General features: G+C 40.5%; 1 protein-coding gene across 1 annotated transcript; it reads right to left on the reverse strand.

Annotated features, from left to right (window-relative positions):
* Positions 1 to 534: 534 nt before the first annotated feature.
* Positions 535 to 22484, reverse strand: CD9 (CD9 molecule). Its single transcript, XM_032192084.1, has 9 exons — positions 22349 to 22484; positions 12289 to 12391; positions 9274 to 9371; positions 7996 to 8070; positions 6472 to 6564; positions 5802 to 5891; positions 4144 to 4227; positions 2569 to 3455; positions 535 to 849 (listed from the first exon to the last, which is right to left on the reverse strand). The coding sequence occupies exons 1-8, from the start codon at positions 22412 to 22414 to the stop codon at positions 3390 to 3392; spliced, it is 675 nt and encodes a 224-aa protein (XP_032047975.1). The 5' UTR covers positions 22415 to 22484; the 3' UTR covers positions 535 to 849; positions 2569 to 3389.
* Between the last annotated feature and the right edge of the window lie 448 nt (positions 22485 to 22932).

The raw sequence follows: 22932 nt of genomic DNA on the forward strand, positions 1-22932 counted from the left end.
AGCTTACAAGAAATTAATAGCTATATTAATAATAATAATAATAAGCTAGCTAATAACAGCTAACTTACAAGAAATTAAACTTTAGCAGTTTGGCTTTATCTTCCCTTGTTTTCCTCACAGCAATGGAAAACAGGCAAAGCTGACAGCAACCTCAGAGTAATACAGTGCAAAACCCACCAATGCCTCCATACACACAAAACAGAAACCAGCAGCAAGCTGTGCTCTGCCACTTTGCCACGTGCATTTTGGCATTGTGCAATCTCCACGCATCATCCATTTGACAGCACTACAGGCAGTGCTTTATGTTACTGCATGACATAAGACTTACTCCCATGATCAATTAACACCTCTTGTGGTATCCCAGTCCAAGCAAGTATTTAGACCAGGGCTGCTGTTACCCCACTGTTATCCCACAGCTCTTTGCTATCCACAAAGATTTCCCATATGTAAATATGTTAAAAAAAGTGACACATCTGGCCACAATATTACTCCATGTCAAGCAAATTCAGTGCAAAGGATTAGCACCACATGTACTTAATTAAAAAAATCAGTTTATTTCTGTAGACAAAGCTACTTATGGCTTTTTCCTTTCTTCTAGTTGCTGATGGGGAAATTTGGATAGTGAAAAAGACGCAAAGTACTTTAACTCTTGCACATTTTCCCTTATGTTATAGACTTCACAATAGACACCACATTCCACCTCCAGCATCTTCCTGCAGTCCTTATGAAACAGTACTTGCTGCTCTTCTGAGCCAGCCACCCAGAACAGACCTTTCCCTAACAGTGGGCTCAAGTGTCCTGACTCATTTCACACTTCCTTCACAACATTAGTCACTTCTGACATGGCACCTGCATGGAAAAAAAAAAAAATCACTCTAGTATTGCCTCAAATGCAGTGTTTTCCCTTCAGTAGTGTAAGTCCCCATTATCCCTTAACAGAAAATCTGTTATCCCTTTTGTACTCTTAAGACTCTACATATTACTATTTCACACAATATTCTGCTCCAGGTTCAAGATAATACCACTACTCAGAGAGTCAATGCTACAAACTGTGCATTGTTTTTTTTTTTTTTTTTTTTTTTTTTTTTTTTTTTTTTTTAAATCATTGTCATCACTTAAAACCAAGTTCTTAGGAAAATGGACCCAGTTGCTACTTAAAGTCAACTTCCTCAGAAGCATTTGTTTCTGAGAAATATTAATTCCAGACCAGTCTGCAGGTCTGAGGACTGCAACCAGGTTTTGCACCTATAGCTCATATTATTGCTAAAAGGAAAGTATTATTCAAGTAGTCATCAGTAGCTCTCTTCTCTGATAAAAGATTTAGCTATTTGTTCATTACTCTGAAAGCATCATCTACACATACAGAACATATAAGAAAGGCTAAAGACTGTGCTATAGTACTTCAAAAAAAAAAAAAAAAAAAAAAGGATGGGGTTGGCATCACAAGTGTGAAATGATACCGGAAACACTGTAGTTAAGAAGGCAATGTGGTGAAGTAGAGATTAATGCACACAGGAAATCCAAATTCAGCTCCTGTAGAAAAAGGCAACAGTGGGAGGTGTAAGCTTAGTCTTCTGGCTATTCAGTCGACTTCTATGCCAGTTTGAGAGCTTCCACTATAGCTGATGCCAACCAGCTGTACTCATGCTGTTACACAAACCCACCTCATGAGCTGAGGTGCTAAGCCTGCAGCTGAGTTCATTCAAGTCTTTAAGATAAAGAAATGCATGCTTTCCAGCTTGACTTTTTGTCCTGGAAAATTAATTCTGTTCTAACTGAAACCAGGACACTTTTTTAAATTGATTTTTTTTTTTTTTTTAAAGAAAGTATATTAAATAGAATAGTACAAAACATTACAGAGGAAAGCTGTATGACATGCCACCTAAGTCCTTAGGCAACTGCAACACAAAGGTAAGACATCCAAGCATTAGTCTATAGCTACAGTCAGACCGCAACCCTCCACAGTCCTGACATCTCACAGTAAATGAGTTTCCTTACCAGTGAAAGGTGGGAACTACCAGGAATTTTATGAAGGACAAAGATCATAAACTCCTAGGAATGTAGCTGAAGTTTTACATGACAGGAACATAGAATTCAGGTATAGACCTTACCAGCAAGTTGTGCTGAGGTTTGTAGGCAGTCCCCATCAGGAGATGTTTTAAAGAAAACATTTTTAAAGGCCATTTAGGATTGGAATTACAGGGAAAAAAATGCAATTCTTTAGCTAGGGTTTCCAAAATAACATCTGCTCCCTCCCACATCTACTTTTAGACTGAAACAGGATAGCCACAGTTGTAGTTGCTGCTGTGAGCAGTGACTGCAGAGCAGTACACTGACTTCTAATACAACTTTTGCTCCCTCCCTCCCCACTTGGAAGTTTAAGATTTGGCGCACATTCTGTAAGCCCTTGAGACTGTACTTTGCAGGCTTTAGAGAGACAAAGCACAAAGCCAGCTACAAAGAAAAATCCTATGAGCACACATTACAGGAATCTGCCTTGTCAAGAGACTGAGGCCACATCAGATGCCCGAGTCATATCAGCACACAGGCTGATATAAGAAAGCCCACCTGACTCCAGGGGAAAGCCCAGCCTGTTTGCATCAGGGTACCACTGCCTGCATATCACCAGTGTGACAGTCATCCTTTACCATCCTGTGTGAAGACGAGAGTAAAAAAGTTACATCAGTAATATAGTGTGTGTTTGTTATATATATATATATATATAAATATATATATACACACACACACACACATAATAGAAAGGAGGAATCCTATGCAGTGATAGACTATGAATAGTTATCTTCGCATTCTTTGGAATCTTCTTTAAATAAGGCATTGATATCAGAATTATTTCCTGTGTTATGCTAAAACCCCAGTGATTGAACACACATGTTATGCAAGCTCAAATTCATCCTACACATCAAACAGTATGATTAATAGACATAGAATCACAGACTGGTTTGGGTTGGAAGGGATTTCAGAAGTCATTTAGTCCCAGCACCCCCCTGTCATAAACAGGGACACATTCCACTCAGGTTACTCATAGCCCCATCCAACCTGGACTTGTACACTTGCAGGAGTGGGGCATCAACAGCTCTCCCCCACAAACATACAATACATCTTACTCTTTATTAAGTATCAAATTGTCTCCAACATAAATTACATCCAAATTACATAAGTTTCAAGAAAGTAAGATATTTTATGTACAATATTTGTCTTGAGTCAGATATACCTTTATCATTTTAACCTATAGCATAAAAAGCAAACCTACATCAGTACCAAATAAAGCATTAAAAAGGTAACAAATATATAACTTTTTAGAAATGCTTTGAGAACGCTAGAGTTAATGACAAAGATTTTATAGTGCAGGTGTCTTGGATTTCTAGCTCTTAGACCATTTCTCTGTTTCTGCGGATAGCACAGCAAAGAACCATACTGAATATCATGCCGAAAATCTGTAAAGAAAACAAATTCATTAAGAATTGTGGGGGAACATTTTAATCAAAATGTAGACAAGCATAGCTGCATAGCCTGTCTTCCCTGTTTAAAGAGCAAGTTAAAATTTTATTCTGCAGTTCATGTCCCTGCCCCTCCTTTCCCTTACATCCCAAAGTTTCAGTCCATTCTCACCAATCCCCTTCTACCTAAGGGCTTCAAAATAGAATAAAGCTAAGTACTGTTGTAGTCTCTTTAGAAATCTTCAACATACTTTCCTGCATCTATACCGTATTTCCTCCAGAGAAGTCAAACAAGTGCAAGTTTTCTTACAGCACAGTTATTTCACACCTCTAGCAGAGTCTCCAGTTAGAAAGGAAACAAAAAATCCCTGAGAGACAACCAGGATTAAGATTTGTCTGGTAACATGACAAATATAACTTCACCTTCCATACACCACCCTCACTTAATACAACTTTGCCACTGCTAAAGCTACAAGGAGGAAGATCCAAATCCAAAGCAGAAGTAGGGAAGTCCCAGACATGCCCCACCTGCTGAGCTGCCTCAAAGCCATGAGACACACACCCTTATCTTGCCAGTACTTGTCATTAGTGGAATGGGCTTAGACTGCATCGTCAGACATTGTTCAATAGACTTGTGTATTAAGTACCCTTGGCCATGCAACTACCATTTAATCTCGGAACTCACCATTATAACAGCAATACCAAGGCCAACTGCTCCAATCACATTCAGTTTTGATTGAAAGACATCATCGATGGCTTTAGGACACGACTGAAAAGAAACAGAGTTCATTAGTTTTATATGTATGAAAGATGCATTTGTTTGCTTGTTTGAGTTCAAGTCTGCAGACTGATGCTACACCTCTGACCAAGTCTATCTGCATTAGAGATGAAGACTCATCTTCCAAAAGTAGTTTTGAACTGGCCTGTATTTTCCACATCTTTATAGAGAGCCAGGGATGCTTCCAAAACAGAGTTACTAGAGAAATAGTAACCTTCTTTTAGAACTGAAACCCCCTAAATGTCCCTTGTCATCAGCTACAGTTTATCAGGTAGTTCAGGATCAATAATGGTTGTCCCAGAGCTGGCTTTTTACTAATGGCTGTCAGCATTTAAGCTGCTAAATTGCTCAGCTCTTCTCAAAAGAAATTTGAGGATGGTCTTGATACTTCCAGATATTGTAACTACAGACAGTTAGTTTATTCCACTAAAGACCACAGTGAGCTGCTGCAAACCACTTATTTGTTCCATATCTTTCTTGGAAGAAAGACTGATTTGAGTATTGAGGGGATATGCTAGCAAGAATGAATCACTTAAACCAGAGCATCAATACAGTACTACTACCTAAGAAGCCATGCAGATCAGCCATGCTATTACATCCTTTCAATCTTAGAGTCTGTCTACTGTTTCTTCTACAGGTGGGACTAGGCCCAAAACACATTACAAGATGAATTCAATAGATAGAGCTGAGACACACAGAGTAACAGCAAAACCTGCTTACTGCCTCAGTTATACCCATATAGTCCAGCTCAAACCAGACAGGCTGTACAGATGAGATCAAAGATGCAGTCTAAACACAGACTGACATGTTTCACTTGGTCAGACATTTGAGGTCAAAAAAGGACATTTGCAGGGAGGAAGACAGCAGAAGTGATGTGAAAAAAAAAAAGTCAAGACACTAACTGACAACTCTGCATCTTAACCACCTCTGTTTCTGTGGAAGAACTGATACAGGCTGCCTTGGAACATAAGGCAAGAGCACCAAACTATTTTTAAGAACCACAGAAAGAAGGTAGTAAGAACCATTAAAAATGCCTCCAGTGTATGTGGCATACAGGCACCTTTGCAGCAGTATTTCAACCATAAAATCTGATTCAGAGATTCTGTTTCAGAGCAACATATCCACACAAGCAGGCTACCAATGCATTACCCACCTCCCATTTCCAAAAGGGAACCTTCTTAATAAAATTTCAGATTTGTTCCCTCTTCATGTTCTCCTTGTCTCCAAGAGAAAGAGAAAAGCTCCAGTATAGTACCAGGATAGGAACAGCCTAGAGAATGGAATTCTCCAGCATTTTATGGGAAGTTTTGATCTTACTTCGTCCATCATGCCCCTGAATTTATTGACAAGGGCTGCTCATTCTATGTGCAGATTCACACTGATTTCCTGCTGATCCTGTCTACTATAAGATTATGTTGTTTTCCCACAGGTGGATGTATCATGTAGATCCATCCTGATAGCTGCCTGTCAAGTGTGACATAACAATTCACTGTGGACTGAAAGATTTTATTCACAGACATTTCTCATTCTACTCATCTAGCAGAGCTACTAAAGAATTGCATTACCGTTACAGTAAATGACTCAGCCAAGGACTTCTTTGGACAGGTATCCATGAACTGCTGCTCAAGACTTCCTGCAATACCACAACAATTCAACTACAATAGAAAACAGGATAAGAACCAGGTTAAATAATCCTTATTTTTGTTCTGTACTTGGTAAAAGGAAAAAGTAGATTACATTAGATTTTATTACAGACCTTAAGCAAGTCTGCTTAGAAGTGCTGCCAGTTTGACTGCTATAAACCTATTTTTAAAAGGCTTTATTGCATTAAAGGACAAGATTCTGAAAGTAAGAGCTAAATATCATTAAATATATGCAAGCACACATATTAGTGTTGGTGATGGCTTGTACTTACAGATGCAAAGGTGGAATTCTTAAACATATGCAGCTATCCATACTATGGTGTCTTTAGATCAAGGCCACAGATTAGAGTTTCCCAGCTTGCTTTTAAGTTCATTTAGGAAAACCAGAACTAGTCCTATATATTTCAAAGGTTCAAAGGGACAAAAAGGTATACTGAATTCACTAGTAGTATACAAAAATATTGTCCACAATTTGTTACTAATGCTTCTTTGGTCTCTTCGAGCCAGTAAGGTACTAGTTTTGTGCAGGACACTGGATGTGATAGAGAACAGTGTTAAATTGCATTAATTCCTAGTTTAACTATGTACTTACAGCAAAATGAAATGCTTTCAAGGTTTCCCTGGCAGCTGGTTGAGATCTCTTTTCATAGGTTTCCTTGTAGAAGTCCTTTAACTCTTCAATAACCTACAAGATAAGAGTTGTATACTGTTACTGTTTTACCTTGATTAATAGTTATAGAAAACTTGTTTCAGATAAAGCAGTCATTAGTACTTCTACAACCTACAATACACATCCTTTTGACATATAGAAAGAGTGGAAATAGTCCATTTTGCACCTGGAACAAGTGAACCTAAGATCACCTTAAAAACCAGACCTGAACAGTTAAATTCTGCTTTCTCTTCCAAGCTATGAGCTCCTAAGAAGAGTGAGAAAACTGTCTTCACCCATTGGTTACGCAGAAGTATTTGTTTCCTACTTATTTCTGTAACCCAGAAGTCACTATATTCCTGTTGCATAATACAAGCAACAAAACAACCCTGAACCTGATCAACAAGTACCCCCATATTTAGCATTTAGGCTTCTAGCTTGTTTCAAAAACAGAATTCAGTTTATTCCACACAGCATATCTGCAGACAAAGTTTCAGTTGTTTCTGATGTTTAAGACTGTTACCAACAAAAAGAAGCCTAGAGCCACATCTACATTACCAGAGCTTCCTGGGCATAGCAGGACAGTTCTTCTATACCTACAAAGCTTTCCTCTCTAGTAGCCAACAGCACCTCCTCCATCCACATCAGCCAGTTTTGCTTACACAGCTGGCTGAGGAGGGATAAAACCACTCCTACTCCTGAGGAACAGCTAGACCAGCAATAATCTGTTGGACTCTCAGCCTTACTGAAGGGTAAAAATGGCCTCATCCACAGGGTCTGTACCAAGAACCACCCACAGCTTACTGCCATGCAGTCAGGTAGACCAGCACAGCAATGCAGTATTCAGAGCATGTCAACATGCACAAAAGAAAATGAGATACTATGGACTCAAACCTGAGAAGCACATAGACTTGTGAGGCAATAACACAAATCAGTCACTGCTCAGATGCAGAAATATTCAGCTTTTAACTGCATTAGCCAGCTTTTCTCTATAAAAAAGAAAGCTTCACTGATGGCCTACTTCACTTCACAGCTTAGACAAGTACTGCTTGAAGACACCTTTAAAAAGCAACAGCACCTTGGATTCTGGCTTCACTACAGCCTCCTTTTTAAGTCTTAGCATTTACTTAGTTTCTCATATTATTTGGCTGGAATGAGTCTCTCATCTCCATTATCCAAGTGATTTGTAGGAGATTTCACTAGGACTTGTACACTTTTCAGTAGACTTCTACAGGCACACATGCCCATCAACTTTAAAGCCAAGACAAAGGCCAGAATAAGCGTCGAGAAAATTACACTAGCTTGAGAACTGCAGCTTCAGGAAAAGAAACCAACACATTTGTATTTAAAAAATCATGTCACTGAAAGAGTCAAACTATCAGGTGTGTTCTTTCAAATAATGAACACCCATTTTGAGGTCTCAGACAAGAGATGGTTTTTTTTTTTGGTTGTTTAAGAGCAACCTACCTTTTCTTTATTTGCAAAACCCCAGATGGCAGCAGCAATTTCAAGGGCAAAAATCACAAACAGGAAGACAAAGAACTAGAAAAGAAAGACCGTGTAATTAGTCAAGGCCATCATACCACAAAACAGCAGACATAACACTAGGGACCAGACAAGTTTGCAAGTGTGTAAGCCTTGTGGGAACTGTCACTCAACCAGTTTTCAGTTGATGGTTTGAAACACTGGTAAAAACAGGGAATATTGTGATCAGTCAGTACTTCCTCCTGGCAGCATCAGAAAGCCTGGCAATGTTTCCCAAGCAGAAATCCTGCTTTTTGATCAGTGTTAATTAAAACCAATCATCTGTTAGCTCAGACTTTGAAGTTGCACAGGTCACCCAGACACATCAACAGTTAACACTAATTCTTTTCTCCAGTTTGTCACCCTTATTGCTTTAGTACTCATTACTTAATACCCAGCATGCCACCAACTCCCTGAGAACTAATGGTCACTTCTGTTGTCTCCTATAAAAACAGAAATAAAAGCATCATCTCTGTGTTTAATTGACTACCAGGTCCAAAACACCCCAACCATTCAAAGGCACTTTGAAGAGAGGTTCAGAACTAAAACAAAGGGCTAGAGGCATCATTTTGCAAGAAATATAAAGCTTCTTGCATGACACATAAAGGGAATTGTTCTTTCATCAGCTATAGTAGCCTTTTATTAACAAAGTCTTCTGGTTATTTGGATGAGTAGCTCCACCAGAGGTACAGATGTGCCCGAACCCAATAAGCCACTGGCCCCTCCAGACCAAAAACAATAGGGTTGCTTTCCAACAACTGACTTGAAGAGCACTTGTCAATTAGAAAAGCCCATGCAGTGATTACAAACAGTAGAGGCTTGTTGTTTCAGGGATCCAATACCCCAGTTCTTCTCTCAGAGATTTAAAGACAGTGTTCAGAATTCAGTACAAACTGTTAATAAATAGCACTAGTCTTACCAATACTTTTATTCTGCATTCACACGTATTCCCAGTCTTCATACTTTGAGTAAGTGAGATTTAGACGCTAAAGTCATCATGCTTTCAAATGTAACATACATATTTGGATTCAGTACCAGAAATGGGAACCAAGTGTCTTTATTTCATATTTTAGCATTATGTAGGTGACCATGAGTTAAACCATTACGGAACCCAACCAACCAGCATCTGCTCCCTTTAACTATGCAGCCAACTGTGATGTTGGCTGCTCTTTTCTTTTCATGCTTAAAATTTAACACTATTGTTTAAACACTTGCACTTACCAGGCCAAGCATACACTGTGATTCCTGCAATGCACCACAGCATCCCAAGAAGCCAACCAGCATCATCAGTGCACCGGCTCCAATTAAGATGTAAACTCCTAGAAGGAGAAAAAAAAAAGAAATGGGTATAAAAGCTAGTTGAGTCCTCAGCAGCAAGGGATAAGATTAGTTGCTCCACAAATAAACCTTGGCAAAAACTAGAGCTAAGTTTCTTTACTGAGGTGTTCCAAGCAAAAGACAGCTGTGCTTAATTGTAAAAGCAAGCATCTCAAAACTTGTGGGGAAACTATTGATAAATAAAAGCTTCAGCTTATGACAGTTGATGTGCACCACAGTTAGTTTCGTAAGTCTTAGAAAATGGGCAAAATAATGCTACCTGAGCCAAACCATAAATACACATTTAAAAACTGACCCAGAAACAGAATTATACACTTATTTTCAGATGAAGCGTGTGCTGCAGTTAGTTGGAACTAGTGATTTTATCAGTATTTGAGAATGCTTGATATCTACCAGCTCCAGGAGGACAGGTATCACAAGGCATCACAATGATCTGCCGTAAGACTTTAAATGCTTTCCTACCCTGCTTTTCCATCAAAAACACTGACTTATTTTGTCAGCCACAGTGGTGAAAACCTATGCTTCAACTACCTAATCCAACAACCTCTAACTACAAGTAATTCAGCATCTTCTGCCTTTAAGAAAGCATATACTTCTTTAAACCAAGTGGTTAAGTTTGAAGACCACTTTGACCAGAATTCATATAACAAATGTGATGGAGCACAGAGGGCAAACGCTTCTGGGCTAAAGGACTCCCTTATGCCAAAACATCTCCCCCTAATCTTGGGAACTACCAGCTAAGGAATGAATTATAGATGCTCAGCCACTAAATGCAGCAAGAGGTAGCTAGGAAATCATAAGTTACAAAGGATGGCAGATAAGTATCATTGGAGTGGTGAAACATGATATGAAAAAGAGTATCAGCACAAAGCATTCCTTTTGAATATAAATTAGTATACATAATACTGTAAGAGTTTGACAATAGCACATACGTTCCTTTTGAGAGATGAAGGGATACAGCTGTGGTTTTGCGTAGCTTGACATTTTTATCAACACAGATAAAAAGTTCTGGTCTCTAGAGACCTAACCAATGTTACTTAAAGAAAGTTATACTTAAGCATTTGCAAGTTCTATTTTCTAGATGCACACTGACAAATATTAACTGCCAAAATAAACATCTACTTAATTAAGCATATATAGCTGAATATTCCTGACATTCCTTATCAGCAGGAAATTCCGACATTCATTTCTTTACCCCAATTGAAGCTTTTTCCATCATGGGAAGAAAAAAGTCCACCAGAACCTCTTATTTAAAAGTTTATTTTCAGTAGTATAGATCACTTTAGAGGTAATTGACAGATTCTTTTAACATACCATTGAAAACAGCAGCTCATAATTAGTCCCGTAAGATGTCAAACAAATAATTCCTATTAAACTTTTTAAGAACTCAATTTAACTTAGAGTTTAAGTAGTTTTGTTTCGCTATTTTGCTGCACGCAGCCAGTGGCTTAAATATCACATCATAAAACTTTTACACATTTTATGAGGTAAATGAGTTGTTTTAGACTACCCAAAATTAGACTGGTTAAATATTTTGTTCAACTGCTAAGTTTAGATTTGTTCCTTTCCCAAGGTCCCACTAAAAGCATCTGGAAACCTCCTTGGCAGCTGCAAGAACAACCCAGCTTACAACCATGTCAGCATATTAACAGCTAAATACAAGCTTTCTTATAGATGAAGAATCTGCATGCCTGGGGACTGCAGAGACTTCATGTAAAAGTATCTTGATATTCCCAACTATGGCCCCTAAAAAAGCCTTTACTCTGATTCCAAACAGTATACTTAGTAGGCACAGGCTACTCTGGTATCCAAAAAGGACAGTATGAATTGTACCTATCAGGACGACTTACACTGTTTTTACTGACCCCTTAGACATTTGGATGCTGGAACAGCTCAAGTAACTCACCACAAAAAGAAAAAATTACTTGGCAACAGAAAGACTGACCTTAACCATGCTGGGGATGGCTACTTAATGATGCAGCACAGGACACAGCAAGTCCACATGCTACAGTGATATGAAATATGTATAATGAACACCCAAGTCTAAGGTGGCAGATGTGTGTGAGAAAGGTAAATATTTTATTTCTCTGTTCCCAAATGTTGGAAGTCTTCAAGCTCAGCTATTGTTTCAAAGGAGTTTGAGCCCTCCACAGATGATTACCAAAGGAACGTGTTCCTCTGTTCAAGCCCAACAGTGGGAGTAGAGATCAAAATCTTTCAGTTAAGAGTTCCTAAGCAAGTCAGATTTTAAGACATTAGAATTAATAAACTAAAACCATGCATCTCTATCACCTAGATAGCAATCAAGCCATCCTAGCTTGCAAAAAAACCTTGACTAAGATCTTTTAAGACCTGAAAATATTGAGGAGTAACTTCTACCTGGCCTATGTAAAACAGTGATCTAGGTTGACTGTAACTGTTGTTCATATAGACTAAGATATTGGACATCCTTTTGAATATAAATTAGTATACATAGTACTGTAAGAGTTTGACAATAGTATGTTCCTTTTGAGAAATGAAGGGATACAGCTGTGGTTTTGGGTAGCTTAAGTTAGTCAATTCAGAGAAAAAAAAATAGTTATTCATGTCACTAATTTTATTTTAGAGTGAAATTTTGCTGACTCACATCTGCACAAAGCATCAGGAAGATACATTTGCCTTGTTTACCAGGAGTCCCTGGTGCCCACTAACAACACTTACAGAGGCAGCCAGCCCAAGAGACACTACCGCTCTTAGCATTAGAGCTCAGAGCACCAGCCAAGGGGAGCTGTTCTCAGCCTGACTGAGGCTGAGAAGGACTATTTTTTCCTGTAGCTTTGAATAAAGGCTTATAAGTAACTAGGGACTCCAGGAACAAAAGAGTAATCTATCCCACTGAGTTCTCATCTCACACCTTACCTGTATAAAATGTTGTGTTGTTGGATTCCAGTTCAAAGATGCTTTTGGTCTGTGAATCAAACCGAAGCCATAGTCCAATTGCAAGAACTGCTGTTCCTGCAAGCTGTAAGAACAAATAAAACCTTGTTAAATAATACCAGTTAATATATTCACCCCTGCATTACCAGCAGCATCAGAAGTAATCACAGGATGCAGCTCTTATTTAATATGCTGGTTTTCTGTCACCAGATTGACGATAGGTATACCAGAACAAGAATAAAATAAATTCCTGACATGAGGCATCTTGTTGACATATCTGCTTACATATTAGAACTCTAACACAGGAGAACAATGCCATGCTTGTTTTTAACTGAAAGTCCTCTAGGTTTACAGAACTGCCAAGTGTCAGATTTTCCACTGCTGTCTCCACCCATGGTTTTGTTCTGGGTGACTGTAACAACACTGTGGCTTAGTGATCTTATATCCTCACTATGAAGGACAGGTATAATGCAAGGAAAAGCACCTTGTGATTTTTAAGGTCAGCTAAAAGTTTTAGCACATTAAACAGCCTTATGAGAGAGTACAGTATACTGCAGTCCTGAGTTTAGAAAGAACATTCTCGCTTGCAAAGCAGGAGCAACCTAATATGCTAAATAACCACACTGACAAGAAGCAGAAAATAAAGGCTGCTACAATAGCAACATTGCTGTGTGTTGATCCAGAACAATACAATTAAGTTTTAGATAATATTTAGGTTTTAATATATTGTCTTTGCCTGTATGCCTCCAGGTTCCTTTTGACATAGGTGCTCGTGTTTGTGGCAAGTTTATAAATAAAGTAACTTCTGGATGAAACATCTGGCTGAAGGCATCACAGAAGTGTTGCAAGAAATAGGGAATTGCACTCATGTGGCAAATGCTGCCAGTTTGTTTTGAAAAGACCAAGAAGCCTGACCTTACATGCTCTAAGAAAGCAAGCTGAGGTTTTCTTCTGTGGAAAAAAAAAAAAAAAAAAAAAGAAAACACACACAAAAAAACCCACCAGAACAGGACAAACTAGGAAATTAGACTGTTTTCCACCTCTTGCTTCTTTCATTTGAACACCATTTAACTAACAGAAGAAAAGTTCAAGACAACTATCATGCATATAGCAACAAATATAATTTTACTAGAAGCAGTAAACTTGAAGCTTAGGAAGTCCAGAACTTCTGTTGGACTAAAAATGCATGAAAAGCCTCATCTTTAAGAAGTCCCTTCTAGAAGTCAACAACATTATTTATCTCCAAGAAATTGGGAAGTGTTTACTTTAAAATGCCAGTTTTCAGCAAGAATATGCAAAGAATTCCCACAGAAGGCTTAGACACCACATCTAACCCCTGGCCCTGTGCTCTCCCCTAAGGGAGAGCAAGAGCCCTTTCTGCATACTGCAGGAATATTTGTATTTACTGAAGGCAGGCACACCTTTGTTGCCTATAGCTATCTTTTCTAACCTCCTAAACCTCCAAAAGTCTTGGAAGATCAATACAGGACAAAGGATCAAGTTAAGCAAGGGTTTAAGGGAAGATGCCCCCCTTGTAGCTTCTCAGCAGGAAGTACCCTAACTAAAGTCTTCAAGGGCTCAGGTATTAGCAAGGAAAAGTGAGAGGGTCAACTCACAGAGGAAGCCAACCCTGCTGGAAAAACAAGCACTACTTGTACAGCAGGCACCTGCGTGCCAAGCCAGCCCCAAAGAGGAGCTGCAGGGTTGAAGCTGGGAAAGAGATGAAGTGATACATAATGCATAAGTAGCCAAACCCAAACAGAGGTTTCCAGACCTATGCAAAGGACACTGTTACTGTCTTGTATGCGTAGGCACAGGCTTACTCACAAAGCACACGGCAAGAACAAAGCCTGCACAACTCCAAAGCCTCCCTTGTTAGAAATATGCTGACAAAATAATTTGAATTATGCTGAAGAACCTTGATGTAGTACCCAGTATGTTGTAACAGTGTACTATCTCAATTTATCATGCTGTAGCACCGCCTCATGGGAAAGGAGAGGTACAAGAAGGGGACTGGCAGGGAGAGGAGTTGCTGCTCCAGCATTACCTGGAAAAAAGCCTTTACAATCTCATCTCACTTCACTACTTTACTTCAAACACCAGGAGGGCTTGGTGTTGGAAAACACTTATAATGCACTTCTAACTTACCATCAAACCACACAGTATTTAATACTCTGCTAAAGCCCTACTCTCTGTGGTCATTTAAAAGCCTTCAGCTTTTATAGGCATCTGGATCTGGAGCATCAGAAGAAACCTGCAGCTTCTTCTTGCTTTAAGAACCCCTGAATTTCAGAGCCAAGAGCCTAAGCATGCTTGGTTGCATACATCTAGATATTTCTGCTGTTTGACAAGCCTCAGTGTTCAATCAGGGAGATGAAGAGCTGTGCTGCAAATGGTACAGAGCACAGCAAGATTTTGTACAACTAAAGCCAGAGTTTGTACCCCAGCAGATCTTTAGAGGCCAGACTATGCAGACTGTGGTAAAACTATGAAACAGTACACTATGTAGATAATCTTACAAGTCCAAGCAAAGCAGAAGGTTGTGTTAATGATCTTTCAGATAAACAAACTGGTTGGTTAACATTAGGAAGACCTAGCATACTTGATATGGCTCCTTTTAAAGTACAACCTTAATATGCACACACCCACACAACCACCATAAAGTTCATTGTGGTGTTTTCTCCTTTGGAATGTGGCCATCCAGTGAAAGAAAACAGTGTGATCACAGAGAAGCAAGGGATTTACAATTGGACAACTGAATAGTAATAATGCTTGATGTTAGCAAACTACTCCATAGCACTAAAACTCCTATGTTTAAAAAAAAACACACTCCTTTTCACAGTACCCTAAAAATTCAGCTCCCTCTTGCAAAAAAGAAAAGTGACTTTTTGCTAGTTTCTTGAGGAAAGCAGACTTGTGTTTAATGCTTGTGTTCTTACTACCCATGATGACCACTGAACTAAAAATAGAAATTTTAAAGCTGAATTACTTTCTTACCTTCAAGACTTCACATTTTCAACAAAATACTAGAGTAAGGAGAGATTTGGGAACTAACTGAGTCTCAGAGGAAGAGACAAGAACAGCCCCATTTGCACACCTTGCTGGCAGAAGCAGCAGCTCAGGCTGCTCCAGCTCACTAGCATGCAAATGCACAGCTTTTCTGTTCCCTGATGCTACTTCGGCAGCTTCCAATAGCAGTGATGTGATAGTTTTAGTAGCTGTGTTTTTCCTCCCTGGTAAAGGGGTTCAAGCTCCCTGCCCAGCTTGCTTGGAAGCAGAGCCACTGGTGGCAGCAGCAGATCTGCTCCAGAGGTTTTTTCATTCCAAGTGTTTTCCCAATTTAACAGACCAGCGTTCTGCATTGTCATAGGAGTTGAGTAATACCGGATATTTCTAAGTAGAAATATCTTGTACTGAAACAAATGTAACAAAGAATAAAACTGTCTCTTCCTGAAGCTAGCCACTCTATATATGCATAAGACCTACAAAACTAAAACCAACTGTTTTTCTGTGCTTATGAAATATATTGGAAAAATTTTGTAGTAACAAGTAGTGGCAAGGGAACTCGGGAGACAACTTTTACCAGTCTGACCAAAATTTGTAGTTGAATGGATACTATTCACTTACTGTATTGGAAAAAAGTTTGTGGCAGCAGTACTCCCGTAATAGCATTTCTGGCACAGGTATAATACAGACATCCCTCCTCAAGCTAGCTATGCTCTCCTTGTTTTTCCATAACCACTACTAAGCATCTTAGAGCTCCCAGCTCATTTCTCCTTGACCCATGTCTGTTTTACAGCCACAAAGGACATATGCTAAACAAGGATAAAAATCCCTGGTTATTCCTCCTCTAGTCCTATGGAGGCATCTTGTCATTTTTGGAATCACATACAAACACATCTCCATTGCTTCAAATGCTCTGCTCCTGAATGCATCCCCTTGGCTGCTGCTACAGGAAAAAAGTGGCCTTTTCAATCTTTTCAAATACAGCCCTACACCTCTTCTAGCAGATCTGTGTGCAGTATTTCTCCCACCCATCCAGTCTTAAACTTAGAAGCGCCTTCCAAGTCAACCCTTCCCACTGCTAAGGGCCTGCTTATTTAAGAGTACATCATGGCATTTATCTTCAACACTAGGCTTCCAAAAGATAGCTGACAAAGGATCTGTACCACAGCAGAAGACAGTTACTCTATAATTGAGATGAGAAAAGCTGCTGCCTCCAGAATAGATTGGCTATACAGGATTTTCTGCCTTCTTCTTTCCACCATATTTTAGTTAGCTTCAGCATCAATTTGTAGTGCCAAGTCACTGGGGAAACTATCAAGCAATTTCTGTCAGAACTTTTTTGCAAAACTACCTGAGGTTTCACAGATAGTCTCCTAGCTTTCGCAGGGAGTCATTAGGTTTCATGGTATTGGTGTAAAAACACATTAAAAGTTACCACATGAGCTGTTCAGGCTACCAATTTCTACTTTTAACAACATATCCCATGATATAGCAGTGTCAGCACACAATGATGCTACTTTGGGAACCTGGCAAGCTTGTTTTAGATTTACCCACTCTTTTGCAAGGGCAATTTTGTTCAGTCCCTTCTAAACTTGTCACCTTGAAAAAGCATGATCCCCTCAGTCACCCACATGCTGCAGACACCTCACAGCAGATCACCTTTCTACACATAGAACCTGCTCTCAAGGGGCTAAAGGTCCAAGCCCAAGCAGTTAGCAAGTCCTGACAGCTGGCTATTAAAGCCTAGACTTGAGACCCCATAGGAAGTACTCCCCAGGTTACTATCACCTCTTCCTCTACATCCACAGCACAGAGGCAGGGACAGGAAAGAAATGAAATTCTCCAGGAAATCTTGAAGTATGGATTGAAGCCCATAAAAAAAAAAAAAAAAGACAATTTTGTACAGAAAACTCTAGTTTCTTCTATGTTAGCACAAAGGCCAAGCCTATAGACAACTTGCATCAAGTTCATGGCACTACCTCTAGCAGAAGGTAAATCTGCATGTGGAAATATAACATTTAAAAATCAAGGTTGTTCTCAGTGTTGTCAGCTCAGCATGGCATATCACAGAAGACTAAACGTTTTATTGTCATAAAAAGGTATGTCAGGCCTCTACATGACTGTTCTTTATGTAGGTTTTACCCAGAGTATGCTAGGAGTACACTGAAAAAGCCATCATCTTCTCTTTACATCAGAGAATACCATACAGCTAAAAATGAATTCAGATCTTCCTCTGCATAAAAGACAACCTCACCACGAGGAAACCTTAGGTTTCCATGAGGAAAGAACCTCAACATGCAAGAGAGCTTATGAACAGGACCAGGAGCATAACTTTTGCAGAACATATATGCAAAGAAATTGAGAGCATTAGAGGGCACTACAAGGAGTAATGAAGTGCTTGTTTCTGTCCTGTTACCTGCTGGTGCTGTCTAAATGAAGACCCATAAATGGTAAAAACAGATTAGGTACAATGTTACTCTAAATCCGTAATTACAACATTGGTGTTATCCACAAGAAAATACTTTCAAATTTCTGAAAAACACCCAAACTTTCCCAACAGACATGCAATGAATGCTAACGGTTGTATAAGATGCTGCAGCTATTTCAAAACTTTGACGGGGGAGGGAATAGGTTGGAAAGGAAGTATTTTCTTTCTGCTTAAGCTGGTCTCAAGAATGCTGTGGGCTAAGTTGATGTCACAACATTTACTGCAATAAAATGGTGTTCCAGTACAGTAGGAGCAGCATTACAGAATTCCTGAGCCACAGCCAAGACCAAGGCCCATTTCATACAAGTTCCTATTCAGAAGGAAGTCTACTGTACTCACGATTTAAATTGCAAATACGAGCTGGGACAGCTAGAACTACAAATACAAGTGGCTGACTTCTGAACCCAACATCCTGTAGCTCCATTCCTGACTTCACAAGAATTTTGCCTGAGTTAAAATCCTTTAAGCTGAACCAAAGCAGCATTTGGTTCATGCACTGCAGTCAGCAGCTAATCAGTTGATTACAGAAAGCAAAACAAACTTCTATTGCTTTTGTATGTCTATATATGCACACAAACATGTGTATGTGTATATTTCTGTCTAGCCAGCAAGTTGCCTTCTCTACTTGAAGAGAAAATATCCTCCGAGGAAATCAGAGCATCGAACTGGCTGTTCCAGGTGCAATATAAATAGCCAAGATTATATACCAGAGCAAAGTCACACATCTTCAAGTTAAAAGAAGAGACCTCTAGGCCTGATCTAACTACTCTTGCTTTAGCAGGAACTCCCATAGACAGATACACTTGTTTAGAAAAGACAAAACACACTCTGAAGGTCTCAGATTGTAGAGTCTGGACAGGATCTTTGCCTGATAACATGAAGGAGCAAGAAGGTAATTCCTTGCAAAGACTCAGCATGAAATCTGACCATACACTACAGCACTTCCTTGGTTATAATACATTAAGTTGTAAACATTAACAGCAGACTTCTTTGTATTCCAGAAAATTTACTAGGGAAAACTGGCATTAAGTTTAATGATGCAAGTCCTGAATTTTAATCATCAGAAGCAAGTTAGCAGAAGGAGACAGAGGCACATGGTTGGTATACGCAGCCATGTCAGGAGCTCACACAACACAAAACTGCTTGGAACAGCCTCCAGTTTTGTTAGGAAGAGACTTTGTCACCAAGCCTAAGTAAACCCAGTGAGCTCAGCTGGAAGTGCTAACTCATTACACAATTCAAGGTAATCAAGCACATGCTCACACCAAGGTTATTCAAAAACAGCTTCAGTGAGAAAAATGCACCATTCAATTTAAGGAACATCATGGGATATTTCCATTGTTTTCTTGCCCAACTCAAGCTGTGATGGCAGAAAATCTTTACATCGGGTCTTTATAAAACCTTTATGAGACCACACACCTCCCTTCCCCACCCCAACTCAAACACCAAACTTTCAGAAGACTTGAACTAGTGTGGCTTTGATTACACATAGGACCAAAGATGACAGAGCCAGCACACATAATATTATGACAGAATAACAGCATGCAAGCACACTGGCCATAACAAAAGCAAGGGAAGTAAAAAGAAAAGCTAACAGTCTTATTATGCTTATAACCTAGCTCAGCATCCTGTGGATAGCCTCTTTGGGAAGGGTATCAGAACAGGGCAGAGCAGGTAGTGGAATTTTCCAGGACTAACCTCCCAATTTATGTGTCAAACATGTACAGGCTATGCAAAAATGCAGACAGTACCTTTGGAGATGAAAAATGAACTGAAGGCTTGAACCACTAGCCCACAACATCTGCTACATAGAAAGTAGCATCTACTGTGCAGACAGGCACATCTCTTCCCCTGAAGCTTCCTCTTTTCAGAGTCTGAACCCCTTAGCTCTTGCTCGCTGTCTTTCAATACAGCTATGCCCTACTCAGTGCTCAGCCAGTTGTGAACCTACAAGTCTCTAGCATGTGTCATTTATCCCACCTCCCCCCACTCTTTTCAGGTTGAAGAACCTTAATTCACTTAATGCTTTCTGACAGCAGAAACCCTCCTTTTCCTTTCCCAAGTATTACCAACCTTCCACTATGTTCCTTCCAAGGTAGGCAGAAGACCAGAGCAGCACACAGTAGCTTTTCATGAAACTACTGGAAACCCTTTTCTTCCAGCACTTCACCCCTGTGACAGTGGTTGCCTCTCAGCCCACCAATTTATAATCCTGGGCTGTTTCCTGATCCTGTACACATTACTTGATATCTGCCTGCAGTGAATGTCACATACTGCTTCATCACATTGCCTCTTCAAGTCCTCCTGCTATGCCAGCATGCGCTCATCTTTATCATTCCGGATTGCTAGCCTAGCACTAAAGTGTTACCTCACATACTATCCAGTTTAGATAAGAACGTATTGACTACCATGTAGTTCGTGCATGGGAACTTTGCCGGTTCTCTCCACTGCAAGAGACCTCTTTGCACCTGCCCTCATCTCGTTCCTGCCTCTGCTCAGGGAGGGGCTTTATACCTGCCGGGACCTTAGTCCAGGACTGCTTAGCTCCCCCAAGAACCCTTATTCTTCTAGGAGACAAAGTAAACTAACACTAATGAGCACTCACTCCTCCTCCTACATAGGTTCAGGCTTTTGAAGGCTTCAAAGCTACCTTGATTCTTCATTCCCCTTACAGTAGACATTCTCTTTCTTCCAGTGTCATGTTATCTCCATCTGTACAACAACTTTGTTTTAATAGAATCTTCTCCTCTTCCTGTTCCAGAGGCATAACATATGCCACTCAACATCCTCCAGAAAAAATAAAATAAAAACCAAGAGCATCAAGTTTGCTGCACCCAGCTCCCTGGCCCAGAGATGGGTGGCAAACAAGATGTTTTTATCTAAGCACAGTGCATTGATAGTTCTGAAGTAACTGAAGTGTGACCCCAGCAAGTTTCTAAACCAGCATTTTTTCTTGTTTTTGTTTCACAAGCTTTTCATCAAGAGGTCAGTTCAAATTTGTGAGGGATTTGGAGTCACAGACAGGTTGTTACATAGAACATTCCTAAGTCTTCCCTAAACACACTTAGCAAAATAAAAACTTGCAGAACTTCACTCATAGCACACTTTCATACCCAGACCAACTATGGTATTTAAGGACTCTGGTATGCCTCCTAGTCCTAGTGTGTAGAAGTAGGGTATATTAGTTGAGTTTGCTTTGGTAAGTTATTACTAAATCTTACTTTTAAGTTATCTTATTACATTTTTTTTTTTATTTGAACTGCCAGCATTTATGAACTTACTGTCTTTCTTTGGACATAGCTTCAACTGACTTTCCCTTTTTTTTGGTTTTAATAACCTCCCATACCCAGCTGTTTTGCTCTTCCTGCTTCTTCTTACCCTCTTTCAAGTCTCTTATGAAGGCAGATACATCACCTAATATGACTACTGTAAATACCTGCATATTTGTTGCAGGCTATTTATATTCCTCACTTCTGCTTTTGAGGCAAATTATTTTGAAAATAAATATATAAACTTGATCACAGCTTCATGCAACCTTTTATTTTCTGCTGGTCCAGGAGGGCACTGGCTCTAACTATATCATTGTCACCACTGCCAAGTACCTCTTAGACAATAACATCCATATTAATATTGTATTTGAACACCCCCCCACGGGCTGTTTTAGTGGGGTACAAATACCTATAGTGAGCCCTAAGAGCCAAGGACTACTACAGCTAGCTTACAAGCAGCCATATCCACAGCAGGCACCAGCTGTTTACATTTACTGCCTACTGATGCAAGCAGCCACTTGGAGAAGCAGCAGCATTAGTCTCCATTAACTACTCTCTTACGAGGAGAAAGAACATTAAAGGCAAACAACATTAAATTCAGACGTCCAACTTCTTGAGAAGCAGTCTTAACTTCTGAGTTATGCCACACTTCCTGATCACACCTGGCAGACAAGAAACAGTCACTCCAGAAACTGCACTGAAGACATGAATTCCACTCGTGGTGGTGTGCTCCTACAGGTTTAAGAGTCTCAGGATTTTCTCAAAGAGGCGTTGCCGATAAGACATGATGCAGACGACCCAGATTTAGCTGAGGGTTCCCCTAAGACAGGTTCATGCACAAAACAACAAAGACTCCAAATGCTAGTTTGCAAGGAATTAGTTCCACACCCTGTAACAGCCCACACACCAAAACAGTCTCCAGAAGCGCAACTGGCAGTAAAAGTTTCCACACAAGCGTGGTAATAAAAAACAAACAAACAAAAAAACTGCCTTTACATCGAGCACCCCCCCCCCCCCACACACACACACACGCATTAACAGGCAGGGTACGCAATGGTTCCAGAAAAACTAAACGAACAAAAAATAAATCAAGAAAAAAATCGTATCAATCGTATATAAAAAAAAAGGCAACGAGATAACTACGAACCCTATCCAGGCTCTCTTGCCGACTACATGGCGCGTTAAGGCTGCAGCAGGTCCCTCAGCCTCCCAGCTCCCGAAGAAGCGGGCAGAGGGTCCCGGGCAGCCCCTCCGCCCCGTCCCCCTGCGGCTCCCTTACCCAGAAAATGAAGTTGAAGCCGAAGAGCAAGTACTTGATGCACTTGGTGCCTCCTTTGACGGGCATCCTGCGGGCGGACGAGGGGACAGAGTGCGTATGGAGGCCAGTCGGGGAGCAGCAAGGCCACCTTCTTCCAGCGCCACTCCTTAAATCCGCCTCTCCTCGCCTCCACCCGGGGCTCTCCTCCCCCGGCAGCCTGGCCCTTTCTCCTCCCCCTGCACAATGACTTGTGCCGGTGCCCTCCCTCCGCACCTGCCCCGTCCCCCCGCCTCGGGGCGCCCGTCGGTGATGCTCGGAGGGCTGGCGGTGTCACCGGGGGGCTGTCGCCCAGCTGCGGGCCCCTCCCGGCTGCCCCCGTAGTCCCTGGGTAGTCCCTGCTGGCATGCTGCGAGCGAAAAAAGGGGTGGGGGCGTGCAGGACGGTGCTCTGCCGGCTCCGATGTGGGTTTGGTTTGCCCTCGGTGCCTCAGCCTGGTTTAGGTGGGTGGCGGTGTAAGCTCACGGCAGTTGAATCGCTTTCCTGGCGGCTGTGCAGAGCTGCAAGAGCACGGTTTGGAAAAAACAGGTGGGGTGTTGCTAACCGGC

Source organism: Aythya fuligula, chromosome 1, assembly GCF_009819795.1.
Source record: "Aythya fuligula isolate bAytFul2 chromosome 1, bAytFul2.pri, whole genome shotgun sequence".
Taxonomy (NCBI): domain Eukaryota; kingdom Metazoa; phylum Chordata; class Aves; order Anseriformes; family Anatidae; genus Aythya; species Aythya fuligula.